Consider the following 13,673-nt stretch of genomic DNA (forward strand, 5'->3'; position numbering starts at 1 on the left):
CATATGGTACCAATTAGTCTATCGATGCTCTGCGCTGTAATTGTAGTAATGTATTACTATTGTTTGTTTCCTTTTTTTTTAGTCCTGAAGGTGGTGTGAAGTATTATGATCGATCAAAATTTGGAGGTGGTTCAGGGGAAATCAAATATACAAAGTTACACTGTGTTGGCAACGAATCACATGTTGACGAGTGTATCAACAAAAGAACGGGATGTTATCATTCCGAAGATATCAGCGTCAGATGCTTAGGGAATTATCTCAAAGGTATATTAAGCATTTAAGTACTCTTCAAGAGCCATCAGTCCCGTAAAGATCCGGGTTAGCAGCCTATGCTTGCTGTAAAAGGCGACTGTGCTTGCCGTAGGAGACGACTAACGTGATCGGGTGGTCAGGCTTGCTGACTTGGTTGAAGCATGTCATAGTATCCCAATTGCGTAAATCGATGTTCCTGATGTCAATCACTGGATTGTCTGGTCCATACGTCATCTAGCTGGAATATTGCTGAAAGCGGTGTTAGACCACTAACAAACAAACCAATCAGAAACCATGACGTTATTCTTCATGTGCCTTTCTGATATCATATTAAACTTGCATTCTTTGTTTTTCAGCTCCCACCCCTGATACCCAGCTTGAATATCTAGAGATTAATGACACACTTGAAGGATTAGTTTTAGTCGGGAATATTACTAAAATATCAAATGTGAAGTCCTTCTTCTCAAAGGCCAGTGGCTTTACTCTCTCCGAGTATGGGACATCCCTGCCCATCTTGGAGGGCATAGAATCATCTTTCAATGGTTTGCATGGTATTACTGTACGCGGCATAAATAAACACACCAGACTGACTGTGGTTGGTTGTGTGCTATCTGGAAATGGAAAGTATGGGCTATATTTATCAGCATATGGCCTCGTAACGCTGAATAACTGTACTGTTGCAGGGAATCTAATTGGGATGGGTTCCGAATTTTCCTTGTATTTAGATATAGCCCTAACAAACAGTGTTGTGAAATATAACAAAAGGTATGCTATATATCTATCTTCTGGGAGAAGCGGCGACCAGGGAGAAGTGCGACTGAGTGTCCTGAGAAGCAGTTTGATAGAACATGACACACGATACAAAAAATATAAATGGGAGACACGTTTTCACTTCAGAAGCGTTATCTATATAGGGGGATTTTCCATCACATCTGGAAGCTTACTATTTGAAGAAAATGTATTTAATGGCAACATGGCAGATGTATTTGAATTCGACTATTCCCTTATCAAAGCACGAATGTCATTGTTCATTGCTAACAATACCTATATTAATAACACAGGCCAGATTCTCCGTATAAAATTTAACAGTCGCGAAGGAAATAATGTAAATATAACAACAAATAAATTCAACAATAACAAAGCCTTTAAAAGTAGTGCTCCTGTGATAGGAATAACTGATATAGAAGCCAGTTCAGTGATAGACATCTCTGGAAACATGTTCATGAACAATAGTGCCTCTAGTATAATTCATATGCCAAAAGATGACAGTACATTTTCAAACATTAAAATCCATAACAATTCAATGGTTCACAACCAAGTTACCAATGTACTTCTTATTGAAATATACGAAACAGAGATTCAAAACAATTCCTTCTTCAATCCAAATGCATTGTGTGAGCTTAAGGTGGCCCCATTCAAGAAAGATCGCGAGCATGATGCCAGATGGAACTTTTGGGGATTCACTGAACTCTCACAAATCAAGGACAGAATATGTGGATTTGACGTCAATATGGAGTTAGGATTTGTGTCGTACATACCTTATTTATTATCTAATACAACCATGTCTGAGGCCAGAGTGCGGCCGACTGATTTCTTTGAGATGGGAGCAGTTGGTGGGGTTGTGGAGGAAGAGATAATTCTGGACGGACAGTCCGAACCATACATCATAGAGAGGTCAATAAGGATCAGGTACGTCTGGGAATCTTGTCTTATTTGCGTTGAGTGACTGCACGAATTAGTAAGATAGAACAACAAATTTGATACCAGTGTGCGTTAACAGGGCAAAAAAGTCCTTTAAGTCTTTTAATCTTAAGACCAAAAGATGATGTCTCAGAGAATGTCATTAGCCTAATATATATTTGTTTTTAATTACTTAAGTAAAGATAATTGTAGATTTAACTTAAACTAATCCCCGAATACAGTTGTTAAACAGCCTTGTTTAATGTGCCGGATTTGACTCAAAATCTTTCCAAAATCCTTAAGGTAAAGTGCGCTTTATTATCAATCCTGTAATAGAAACGCCTGGTTGATGCATATAGGAAGGTTCAGCGTATCAAACAAGGTAGTTATTTGATATCCTTCATCATTATTACAGAAGAGGAGGAAAACTTGCTATTCACGCTGGAGTTAAGCTACTCTTCATGAAAAAGAGAGGCATTTATGCCTCTGGTGAGTGACCAAGCCCTGTTGCTATTTGACCTCAAGCTTCATACATCACCTGAACCTTTCCTCCTGTCCTATTCTCCATATAATGCATTCAGTATGATTTAAAATATATAAATTATTGAAAGCATGAAACATTTATCAGATTAGCTTTTGACAAAGACTTCTGTGTGAAATAGGTACCTTTTGCCGTCAAACTATGTCATATAACTTAAGATGCTTGTGTGATCCTACATATACAATGTTGGCATCTCGTTCATTCACTAGGATCTGTAGAGACCCTATCATCCAGTCCAGAGAGAATTGTCCTCAGGAATCATACTGATGACCCCTGGCATGGAATCGTTTTCGCTCACACATCAGGTAATATCGTTATCAAACGACTGTGGTATACTGCATCTGCATCTACATCTGCATGCAAACCTGTACACTTCTGATGTGATATACATATGTATGCAAGAAAAACAAATGTAAATATTGAACGTCTTTTATATAGAAATCTTATTTTGACAGGATAAATAATAATGTATCATACAACAAATTCATTCATGATTTTAAGTGTTCAGATACATTATTTCTGTCAATGTGTGCTAAATAGGATTTTTCATTTCAGGGATCATTTTACGAAATGTCAATATAACTGGATCACTTAACGGCTTGGTGACCTATACAGACAACATGACACTGTCTGACTGCAGTATCGCTCACACAGGGAGATCTGGGATGACGATTGGGTCTGGTGTAACAATGGTGAACCTGGGGCGAACTGCTATTATTAAAAGTAAAAGCTATGGTATCACGATCCACTCAAATGCATTACTGTTACGTAATGGATTTGTGCACAACAATGCCTTGAGCGGAATTTACCATAATGGCGAAACAGGAAGTATTTTCCTGGAGGAAATGGACATATCCAACAATGGGGAATATGGTGTTTACGTGAACATGGACTCTTTCAGTGGAAATCACCATATTAGGCTAAGTAACAGCTTTCTTCGTGATCATAATAACAAGCCTGCAATTCGCCTGATATCATCAAGATACTATAAAGGCTACTCAAACATAACAGTGGGCGATTGCATCTTCGACAACAATTATGGATCAGCTCAAATTTCAGCGGTTGGAAAAGCTGCCCGGGATGACAGAAAAAAAGTTATTATGAGTTCAAATACGTTCAGAGGTCATTCCACTGTTGCAATTGTCACCACCGGTTTTAGTGAGGTATTGGTTACGGACAACAAGGCAAACAATGCCACGTCATATTCAAAATGTTTATTTGAAATAGACTTGAAGAAGGGATCATGGAGCAGTCAAACTTTAGCATTATCAGTCAGATCCAACCTAATCAGTCATGTATCTGGTCTGTGCGCATTTTCTTTATCAGCGTTTAAAATCTCAAGTGGATCCTTCTTGTTTAACCAGATATCACAATCAACTTTTACTGAAGGGACACTCATTCTTCATCTAGAAAATTATACATTATCTGAGAACATTTTCGATAATCCAAGTTCTGACTATGAGTTGAAAGTTACTAAACTGGGCAGTGGCTATATAAATGCTACCTACAACTGGTGGGGGACGACTGACGAAGTTTTGGTCCAAGATAAAATTGTGGAACGATCTGCTGATCCAAGGCTCTTGAATGTGATACATCTACCAATATCAGTAAACCAGGCATTTGACTGTTCACAAGTGAGCAATTGCAGTGGCAAAGGAGAATGTGTTCGACCAAATGGATGTAGCTGTTTCAGTGGATGGAAGGGGGCGGACTGTACTGAGTTTGACTGTTCAGACCTCAGTGAATGTAATGGTGGAAGGTGTGTCGGACCCAACCTCTGCGAGTGTGCTGATGGATGGACTGGGAACGCGTGTGCTGTTGCTACCTGCTACCTGACCAATAACTGTTCTGGGAGAGGGTTCTGTGGAGAGCCGGATAAATGTACTTGTCTTTCCCAATATAGAGGAAAATCATGTGAGTCCTGTGCACCAAACACATGGGGTCGAAACTGTGCACCATGTCCTAAGTGTCTACATGGCTCATGTGATACACAAACAGGTACGTTAAAGCAGCCTTTGTTTTTCAATTTACTACATACAATCGAACATCGTTGTGTCGAACTCGAATTATCCGCGATTCAACACATCACGGGAGTGTTAATGCTTAATTTGGATACTAGGGACTCCCAAATGAGTTCGAGACTACCTGGAATTCGACACATCCAAGTTCAGCACAGGGAGGGTTCGACTGTATATATGTAGACCACATGTTATGAACAAACTGTAATACTGGATACAATGGCAGTGATATAGGTTTAAAACTACATTATGACCCTCACTACCGGCATATACTAAAGACACATTTTGATCTCCCGCCTTTAATTACCATCAGAGGCATCAATGTATTTGATTAAAAATCGACTGACATAAACAATATTTAACGAGTTTGATCATTTTGCCAGTTACCATTTTCCATCATATAATAAATTATGTTTTGCTTGTATGACATTCAAGTTTTACTTGTCCATTCTGACCAAAGTGTTGTACCTTGTGACCTCAAGCATCAATAGAAAAGCCATCGAATACCCCTTTGATTTGGACAAAACTGTTCGCAGCAAAATTGTGTGGATCAACAAACTTCTAGGTTTATGTAACCTTTGGTTGAACAGCAACACTGTTTCCGTTTGTTGAAGGAACCTGTATTTGTGAGAGTTCTAATTGGACTGGCAACCTCTGTGCCCAATGCAGTGAAACATTCTACGGACCAGATTGCCTGCCTCTACCAACTGTACTGAGCGTGTCCCCTGATGCAGGACCAGACGTGGGAGGAACGCCTGTCCATATAAGGGGACATAACTTCAAGTTCTCAAACACCAGCAATTACAAATGCAAGTTTGGAGCAGCAACCGTAGCTGCAACGAGGATTAGCCGACAACATCTCACGTGTACTTCACCTAAACTAAGCCAAAGAACGGTACATGTTGAGATAAGTTCAGACGGAGTGCACTTCACAAGCAATAAGGTAATGCATTTGAAGAGCTTGAAAGTTTCACTAAATCATTGTAACATGTTAGGCAGCTTATTTCATTTAGTTTATATATTTTAAGGCAATACACTTTAATTGTATTTTGCTAGATTAAGATTATATGATAATGCCTAAATCAATATGCTTTTAAGTCTGCTCAGAATTGATGTTTTTATGTTACTTCCTTAGCTTTGGTTCAAACGTGTGTCCAATTTATTGTTCTTATAGCTCCGATCTGACATCATTTTCCTTCAATAATAGGTTTCTTACACATTTGTTGTGCAATGTCCAACAACGGCTTGTGGCAGTACAGACAGTCCACCTCATGGTCAATGCCTGTTTGGACAATGCACGTGTACTCTCCCTTGGACAGGAGATTCATGTTCGGTAGAGGCCGAACCGCCAGTTGTCAGTGCCATAAATGACTCACAGTTGACTGAGGGCCAGACCTACAAGCAAATGATGTCTCTTGTGCAGGTATGATTACTGTAGACACCTTTTAGTACACCAAGACGACATCTGAACGAAAATACATGTATTTTTAAATCTTTTCTTCTTATGAAACGTATTATCATTAGTGTTTATTATTATTATAAAAGTGACAAGGAAATGATTACATGCAACAATATAGCATTTACAAGATCATCACATGCAATGTAAACGTATATGTTGCCAGGGTAGCCATACAATTCGCTGGAAGTTGATTTCATCTCCGCTGGGAATGACGATCGATCAGGACACTGGAAACATTACTTGGATCTCTGCCAATGGTAGATCTACTCCGTATGTCATCAAAGTTCGAGCACAGAATATTGTTGGGCACGACGATGTCCAGTGGTTGTTGTCAATTCCGCTGTCCTACAGTGCTGTTGTTGACAGTCTGACCCCCTCTGGGACTTTGGCATACCCGACACAGATCCTTATATCTGGACATCTTGATGTGTCTGGAAGCACCTGGAATCTCACTTCAGCAGTAATTAAAGTCCAGTAAGTGTATTTATATATGGCAAGTGAGTCAAATGTTTTAAAAGGGTAACAATAATTCAATTTGACATTCATTTATTCAAAGCATTCCTACAATTGTCCATTTATTAAGTAAACTTGAACGCGTTTCAGACAGTTTATTCAGTAAGAAGGCCATAGGCCCATAATACAGACAATGGTTGATTGCATGAACTACGCATGCCAAGGAAGTAGTCGATTTAAGTTTCTCTTAGCCGTTGGACTTTATATAGATATAAACATGTGTTATATACAACATCAAAGTTTTCTGATGAAATAATGTCAGTAAAAGATGTTACAGTTTGAAACTTGATATACTGTTTAAGATACATATTTCTTAGGGCTGAATAACGCTCACATACAAGTAAAACATGAAATTCATCTTCAATAAAAGATATACCATTTTCTATACAATATTTACATAATCGTTCAGTGTATGGGACATTTGTGTATCTCCCCAAGTCAATTGCAAGGTTAAACTTGCTACATCTGAAACGAGTCATACATATTCTCAGATATACTGGTATGGGGAGTGTAAGATATTTTTCTACATTCAACAGGGATTTAAAATGTTTATAATAAAAGGTATCAGATATACTATTGATAGAACTACACCATGATTGTTGAAGGTTATCAAATAATCTTTGCTTAAAAAGATGAATATAATACCTTTAAATTGCCAACATCTTGTGTTAACCATACATATCCAAAACCTAATTTAAACAAAATATTCTTAATGTGAGTAGCCCATGTGGTGCGTTTCAGATAAGATCAAATGTCATATTTTGTTTCATTCTCAGAACTATATCAACGTTGTATAGATATAAGTATCGTGTATTTTCAACCAATATCCATATTTTCCCAAGCAGTATCCCGGCATTTGAATAATTATGCACTATTTAAATGTAGGATTAGAAATAAAGAGCTTACACGTGACCTAGAGACCCATGCTGAGGACACATCACCTTTCCTGTTTGACGTCATCTATTATCCCCAGCCAGACGACAGTGGCGAATTCAGTGTGGTATGTAAAGATGTTACAGCATTTATAACTTATCGGATTATTAGCAATAAATATATTGTATTCTGATTGAATAAATCATGTAAGTAGTTGATCTGAAGATATATATTCGGTATATCTGAGGTTTTTTTATTGAATTGCTAATGTTTTAACTTTTGTTTATGATCATTCACGTGTATTTCTAAAGATGTTTGTGTCTAATGGTTTCGAGATAATGTCAATGCGTTAACTGTCACTATATGCAATCTTTGATATTTGAAGAGCGCACGTCATCCGGCTGATACCGAGTTTCTGGAGCAAAAGAAGTGGCGAGTCCAAAGCATGATCTGTGACCCTAAGGTTGTGTCACTTACAGCTTACCTTGACACGCCAACAGCCACATTTCCTGCGGTTGCAAATCTTACAAATAATGGCTTCGGCTCACTGGATAACATTTCTGCGACGGTATGTTGACATTTACATGTTATTAGGTTCAGTGGAATTGAAAATATGGCCTCAAAATAGAATACCCCTGAATTGTTACCATGCAAAAGAATATTTTTGGAAATTGTTGCGTTGAAAATATGCCTCACATGCAAACAGAGATACTTGTTTTGGGGTTTGTTTAACGCCGCACTCAGAAATATTCCAACTATTGGACGGTGGCTGTAAATGATCGAATCAGGACTAAACAATCTAGTGACTGACTTCATTTGGCATCGATGTACCCAACTGGGATTCGTTGACATGCATCAACCAAGCCAGTGAGTCTGACCAGCCGATCCCGTTAGTCACCTTTTACTGCACGCATGAGTTGCTGAACACCTATTCTCTACCCGGATCTTCACGGGTCAGAGACGTACATGACAGAGGGTTCTCACAGAATACAAGAATCCTCAATCCCAGCATCATGACTTCTTAATATGTGCACCTCTTATCTACTCGTCACTATAATTTATGGAATAGTGCGTGGACTTAAAATAAAACGAATTAACATTTCAGATTCAGAGTTATTCCTACAGTGTTGATTCTGCATGGGTGTACTTCGGTGAACAACGCACAAGTAATATCACAGTGTTGCCTTCATTGTCCAGTGTACCATTTGATATCATCATTGAACAGAAGCTGCCCTTACAAACAGAGTTGTATGTAGTGGTACGCAGTGTGCGGGGCACAAGGACAGTATTAAGAGTGCAACTAAATCTGAAAATCCGACGACCCCTTCTCAAGTTATCTCCATCTAACATCAAGATAGCTGCTGCAAGAGGAAAACAAACAATTATTAACATTAATGTTACAAACACCGGTGAAGCAACAGCTAGAGATGTCAATGTTCAAATTCCCAGTGGATTACTTTTGAAAGTGGCAGCCATATCTAAACGACGTTCTTCTTCCTCTGAGAGGATGGATCTAGAACCAGGAGAAACAGCGACAGTGGTTTTGGTCTACACCGTGCCCATGGACAGACAGCTAGGTGAAACGGATGGTACCTTGTTGATCATCTCTAACGATTCTTCGTCTACGCTGACATTCACATTCTATATAACTTCTGATGACCGCCATGACATCCAGGTGATTGTGGAGGATGAGTACACCTACTTTGCAGCCGATAAACCACTGTTAGCTGAGGCCGTGGTGACCCTGAAACAGCCACGGAGAATGTTTAGCAAGACTTTCATCACAAATGAAACAGGTATCATTCCTTATGTAGTACAGTGAAGAATCATTCAACTTTGTATCCCACTGAAGTGAGTGAGTGAGTGAGTTGGGCTTAACGGCGCTTTTTACAATATTCCAGTTATGTCGCGGCGTGTCAGCTTAATGTGTGAGGAAAGCCTGAAGTGATGCAGGTCTCAGACGTTTACCACTTCGGTGAAACCCACGAGCACGGGTATAGTGCTGACAAACCTAGAAACATAATCGGGGCGAACCGGGATTCGGGCGTGCCCAAGGGACGCAACTCTGCATAGCGAATCGCGGCGCCTTAGACGACTGGGCCACCCGCGCCCCTATATCCCACTGAACGTATCAATAACACTTGATTTTAAATGGTTAAAAAACACTGGAAAGTGAAACCACATGTTTATTGACCCTCGTCCTGGATCGACAAATGCTAATAATGATGACTTAAATATTTTTTTTTAAATCATCATTGTTGTGCATATTATACAAATAGTTATACTTCGCTTTCCTAAATATCATGGCAATAGGTGTATGTATGTAACTCACATTAGTATATTGATACTTCTAAAAGTGACTGTTGGTATTATTTACAATTTAACCTTTTTTCCACAGGCATTTCAAACTTTGATGGGATCCATGCAGACCGGTATACACTGCAAGTTGAAGCAGCCAACCACACATCAAAGTCTGTCATCATCGTTGTGGACGGCAGTACCTCGACATACAGAGTCTTTTTACAACGTACAGCAGTAACATACACGTGGTCTGTCACAAAGACAACCTTCGAGGACAAGTACACCATTACACTAGAGTCAACATTTGAAACAAGGGTACATGCATATACAGTATCAATCATCGTAAAATCAAGACTGGTACCAATATATTGCTTCATGATCAAATAGAACGTGCAGATCTTATATATATGTTTTGATAACGTAAATCAAAAGTCAGGAGCTATTTGTATACTGTCTGTTACAGGTTCCTATGCCTGTTGTCACCGTAGAACCTGCTTCTGTCAACTTTATTCCGTACGAAGAAGGACGGTTAACAAGAATGGTGTTCACTCTGACCAACCATGGCTTTATTCGTGCAGACAATGTGAGGTTTTCACTACCAAACCATCCAACTTTACGCTTTGTGCAGGTAAATACTGATGGGATTAACATATATATCAATCAAATGTTAAGAAGACCATACACAGGCAGCATGGTATGACTTGTCATTTACAAAAACGAGACATAGTGAGGAGTAAGTTGCTAATAATGTCGCCTTGAACGGGATGTCAGTTATATCAAGTGATATAGGTCTTAGACATTTACCACATTTGTAAATCCCTCGACCCGACCAGGTGCTGACAAACAAAAAATCATAACCAGGGCCAGTATTGGATTTGAGCCAACGATCGTATCATCCTCGCAAACCTAAGGGACACACATCTGCACTCCAAATTCCTGCTCTTTTGACGGCTAGGCCACCCGTGCCTCGTTTATTTTAGGACGCCCCGTAAATAATCACTGTTATTAGAAACAGTGCATGTCTACATCAATCAAGAATTACTTAGAGGAATAGTTCTACAATAAGTGCTTGACAGGGATAAATCGCTTAATCCTATCTCCGTTTTTGGAACAATGGAAGTGATGGAATCAGTAATTGAGCTCACGCATTTTACACATGTGGGAACACTAACACGGAACCGCGGAGTGAAGATCTACTATTTTAAAGAAAAGGTTTCCCCTTATACTTTCGAAATATTTTAATATTATGTTGTTGGTCATTCAGAGACCATCGGCATTTCATTAATTGCAATGTTCATATTCCAGGTTGTCGACCCGCTCGGAAATTTGGATGCGAACACGAGCATAATTGTTCCTATCGATGTGCTGCCAAAGAAGATAAGCAAACGTTCCTCACCAACAGTGTGTGGTTTTATCGTGCTCTATGACTATACGTGTGGATCAGTAAGAACAAATAGTGCGTCCGTGAGATTAACACGACAGTATCCAGGTCAGCCTCCTGCATCATGTGGTGGTAGGGGCCGCAGAATAAGAGGACAAGTGTCTGGAGGTACCGTTATGAATGAGCGAGTTTGGTTAGACGCCTCTTTGGCAAGTGTTTCAGTCATGTCGCGATGGGTCAGTTTGATATGGGAGCACAGTCTAATGTTATACATGGCTTTCATGTGTATCACCTTAGTGAAACTCTGAGCAAGGGCATGACGCTGTCAAACCAAGAAACGTAACTCAAAATCTAATGTGTTTTCATATTTCTTTCTATCTGTGATCATGCTTTCATTCACTGACATATTCATGCCAAAGCAAGACATTGAATAAACGCTATGTTATATTTTTAATGTTTTTTAGCAGGAGGTGGGTACCGTCTTCGTGGGTATGTGGGCACCAATGTACCCTGTGACTGTATAAAGGGGCTCATCGACAACTGCTATAAACCACTTCTTCGACTCCCTTTTGAGCTGATACCAGGAGTTGGGTGCTTATTGGATCTTTATGACATCTCTAAAATCGACAAGTCATCATCTGCAGTCTCTGTTGCCACAACAGTAGCAAGTTATGCACTAGATTGTGGATTTGGGCTTTCGTGTCCCGTCTGTCCCTTTCTTTTTAAATATCTCAAGTAAGTATACATACATGGTGGTTCGTGGTTAGAATAGACCCCAGGAATCTATTCTTGTCGTAAGAGACGACTGTGGATTGGTTGGTCAATCTCGGCATGGGGTATTGCTTATGATATCAACCACTGATTTGTCTGGTCCAGACAAACATCATTGCAGGCCGCCATCGTATTTTAGATCAGATATTGCTGACAGTGACGAAAGACAAGTGACAGAGACAAGAACGCTGGCTGTCGTTAAACGTTGTGAAATGATCGCTTGAACTCAAACATATTTCTGACATAGACAAGTCAAACGTCCCAGCAACTATATATATATCCTGAAGAAGACAACTCAGATACACAATCCCATTCCTTCATACCATTCTGAGGCTCACCAACTGTCATTCCAATGATTCCAAACTCGCCATTTTGGTTATATTCACTTCCCAATGGCATAGTATTAGTTAACTGACATCAGTCGCTCAGTGTTGCACACAGAAAAAGTACACATAAATCTATAATTGTTTTCAGTAATTATAATCGGAATTTACGAACAGGAACAAGCTTTCTCGGTACAATTTGTGAAAGTACACGGAAATCAATATTTCAAGTGTAAAGGAAGACAAACAAAACATTCGTCCGGATATTGTTTCTTTGTTACAGGGTACAAGTAAACACCACAACAGAAAAAAGACTTTGCTTATTGTAAGACAAGACTAAACTGGAACTGCAATCAGGCTCTGAGACTTCATTTATCGTTGCCCCGGCTGTCAGCCACTGGTTTGCCTTGTTCGAAGTCAATTATTTATACACTGCCATGCTATTGCTCTAATAATGTTTACTGCGGCGTCAGGCAATATTCACTTCATTCATCCACCAACGTGATACTATTGGGCTTTCATTCCAGCTGCCTTGACGGTCTCTCGCGAACTTGTAAGAGCAGTGGACGAAGGCGGCGAGAGGTCAACTCCGAGCTTGTGCTTGAAGTGGAGAGGTCCAGAAACTATCTCAAGAACTTTGTTGATGTTTCAGTTGAGATATTTGGTAATCTCAGTGTGTAAGTTGTTTCAAGAACTTACATCAAGTCTCTATTTAGGTGTTTAGTAATCTCAGCATAAACGTAATCGCAAGAACTCTCCTGATGTCTCCATATATTTCAGCATGCAAGTTACTGCAAGATCATTGTTGATGTCTTTATATTGAGAGTTTTTTTTATATTGGCACTGGTATTGGTATTTCATATCAGCATAAATGTGATCATATATTCCAGTGTTGACATTAAAGGCGAGTGGAAACAGGCCTTCTTTAAAGGAGTGTCCGAAAACAGCCCGTCACAGTACCTCCTGGATTCCAGTGAGGTTGACATCATATTACTTTTGGTGGTTGAAGACAATCGAACTATATTAAATACATTTCTACAACGATGGAACAACACATTTTCTTCGTGGATAGACGGAATATCAGGTCCGCCACAATCAAATGTTATGTCACTGAAAGATGTGAGGACCCTTGGAGACACCTTCATTGAAAATACAAGGACCGTTAAAGAGGTAGTTATACTTCATTTGTACATTCTTTCAAATAGCTCTTCGTTTTTATCCAAAATATTTATGAATATAGCTCAATTTAAATGCAAGTTTACTTGGCATCTCACAGAGAAATCGCTATTGTGTCTCTCATGGCACATAACTATACAATGTGGTAAGGTGTGTGGACGAATAGAAATTTTAAATAAGATATATAAATTTGATCCCATTGTAAACTTAAGTGAATGTGTCCATCCAAGCTCTTGGACATTAGATTGCGTTGCTTCTTGAATCAATCAGATGACACCGTTCTAAAACAATTCCGCTTCATTTCTTTACAATGGCGATTCGGAGAGTTCGATTTTAACAAACGACAACCAACACAAAACAAAACATCCTTCGATGGTACTCCCTT

At 39.3% G+C, this 13,673-nt stretch overlaps 1 protein-coding gene across 3 annotated transcripts in view; it reads left to right on the forward strand.

The window, feature by feature from the left end:
- Positions 1–13,673, forward strand: part of LOC124124111 — a 31,722-nt gene that overhangs the window by 12,335 nt on the left and 5,714 nt on the right. The window contains exons 12-28 of one of the 3 annotated variants that reach the window (XM_048402993.1): positions 83–264; positions 609–1,941; positions 2,348–2,421; positions 2,683–2,778; positions 3,029–4,471; positions 5,106–5,434; positions 5,699–5,914; positions 6,114–6,424; positions 7,349–7,463; positions 7,722–7,904; positions 8,442–9,132; positions 9,735–9,952; positions 10,101–10,265; positions 10,943–11,186; positions 11,483–11,753; positions 12,640–12,789; positions 13,003–13,282. In XM_048402993.1, the coding sequence (XP_048258950.1) occupies positions 83–264; positions 609–1,941; positions 2,348–2,421; positions 2,683–2,778; positions 3,029–4,471; positions 5,106–5,434; positions 5,699–5,914; positions 6,114–6,424; positions 7,349–7,463; positions 7,722–7,904; positions 8,442–9,132; positions 9,735–9,952; positions 10,101–10,265; positions 10,943–11,186; positions 11,483–11,753; positions 12,640–12,789; positions 13,003–13,282 (6,301 nt within the window). The remainder of the gene's footprint in view (positions 1–82; positions 265–608; positions 1,942–2,347; positions 2,422–2,682; positions 2,779–3,028; positions 4,472–5,105; positions 5,435–5,698; positions 5,915–6,113; positions 6,425–7,348; positions 7,464–7,721; positions 7,905–8,441; positions 9,133–9,734; positions 9,953–10,100; positions 10,266–10,942; positions 11,187–11,482; positions 11,754–12,639; positions 12,790–13,002; positions 13,283–13,673) is intronic. The other 2 variants (XM_048402994.1, XM_048402995.1) reach the window with 2 other exon arrangements.

This window comes from Haliotis rufescens, unplaced genomic scaffold, assembly GCF_023055435.1.
Source record: "Haliotis rufescens isolate VD_foot unplaced genomic scaffold, xgHalRufe1.0.p SCAF_3, whole genome shotgun sequence".
In the NCBI taxonomy this organism is placed as follows: domain Eukaryota; kingdom Metazoa; phylum Mollusca; class Gastropoda; order Lepetellida; family Haliotidae; genus Haliotis; species Haliotis rufescens.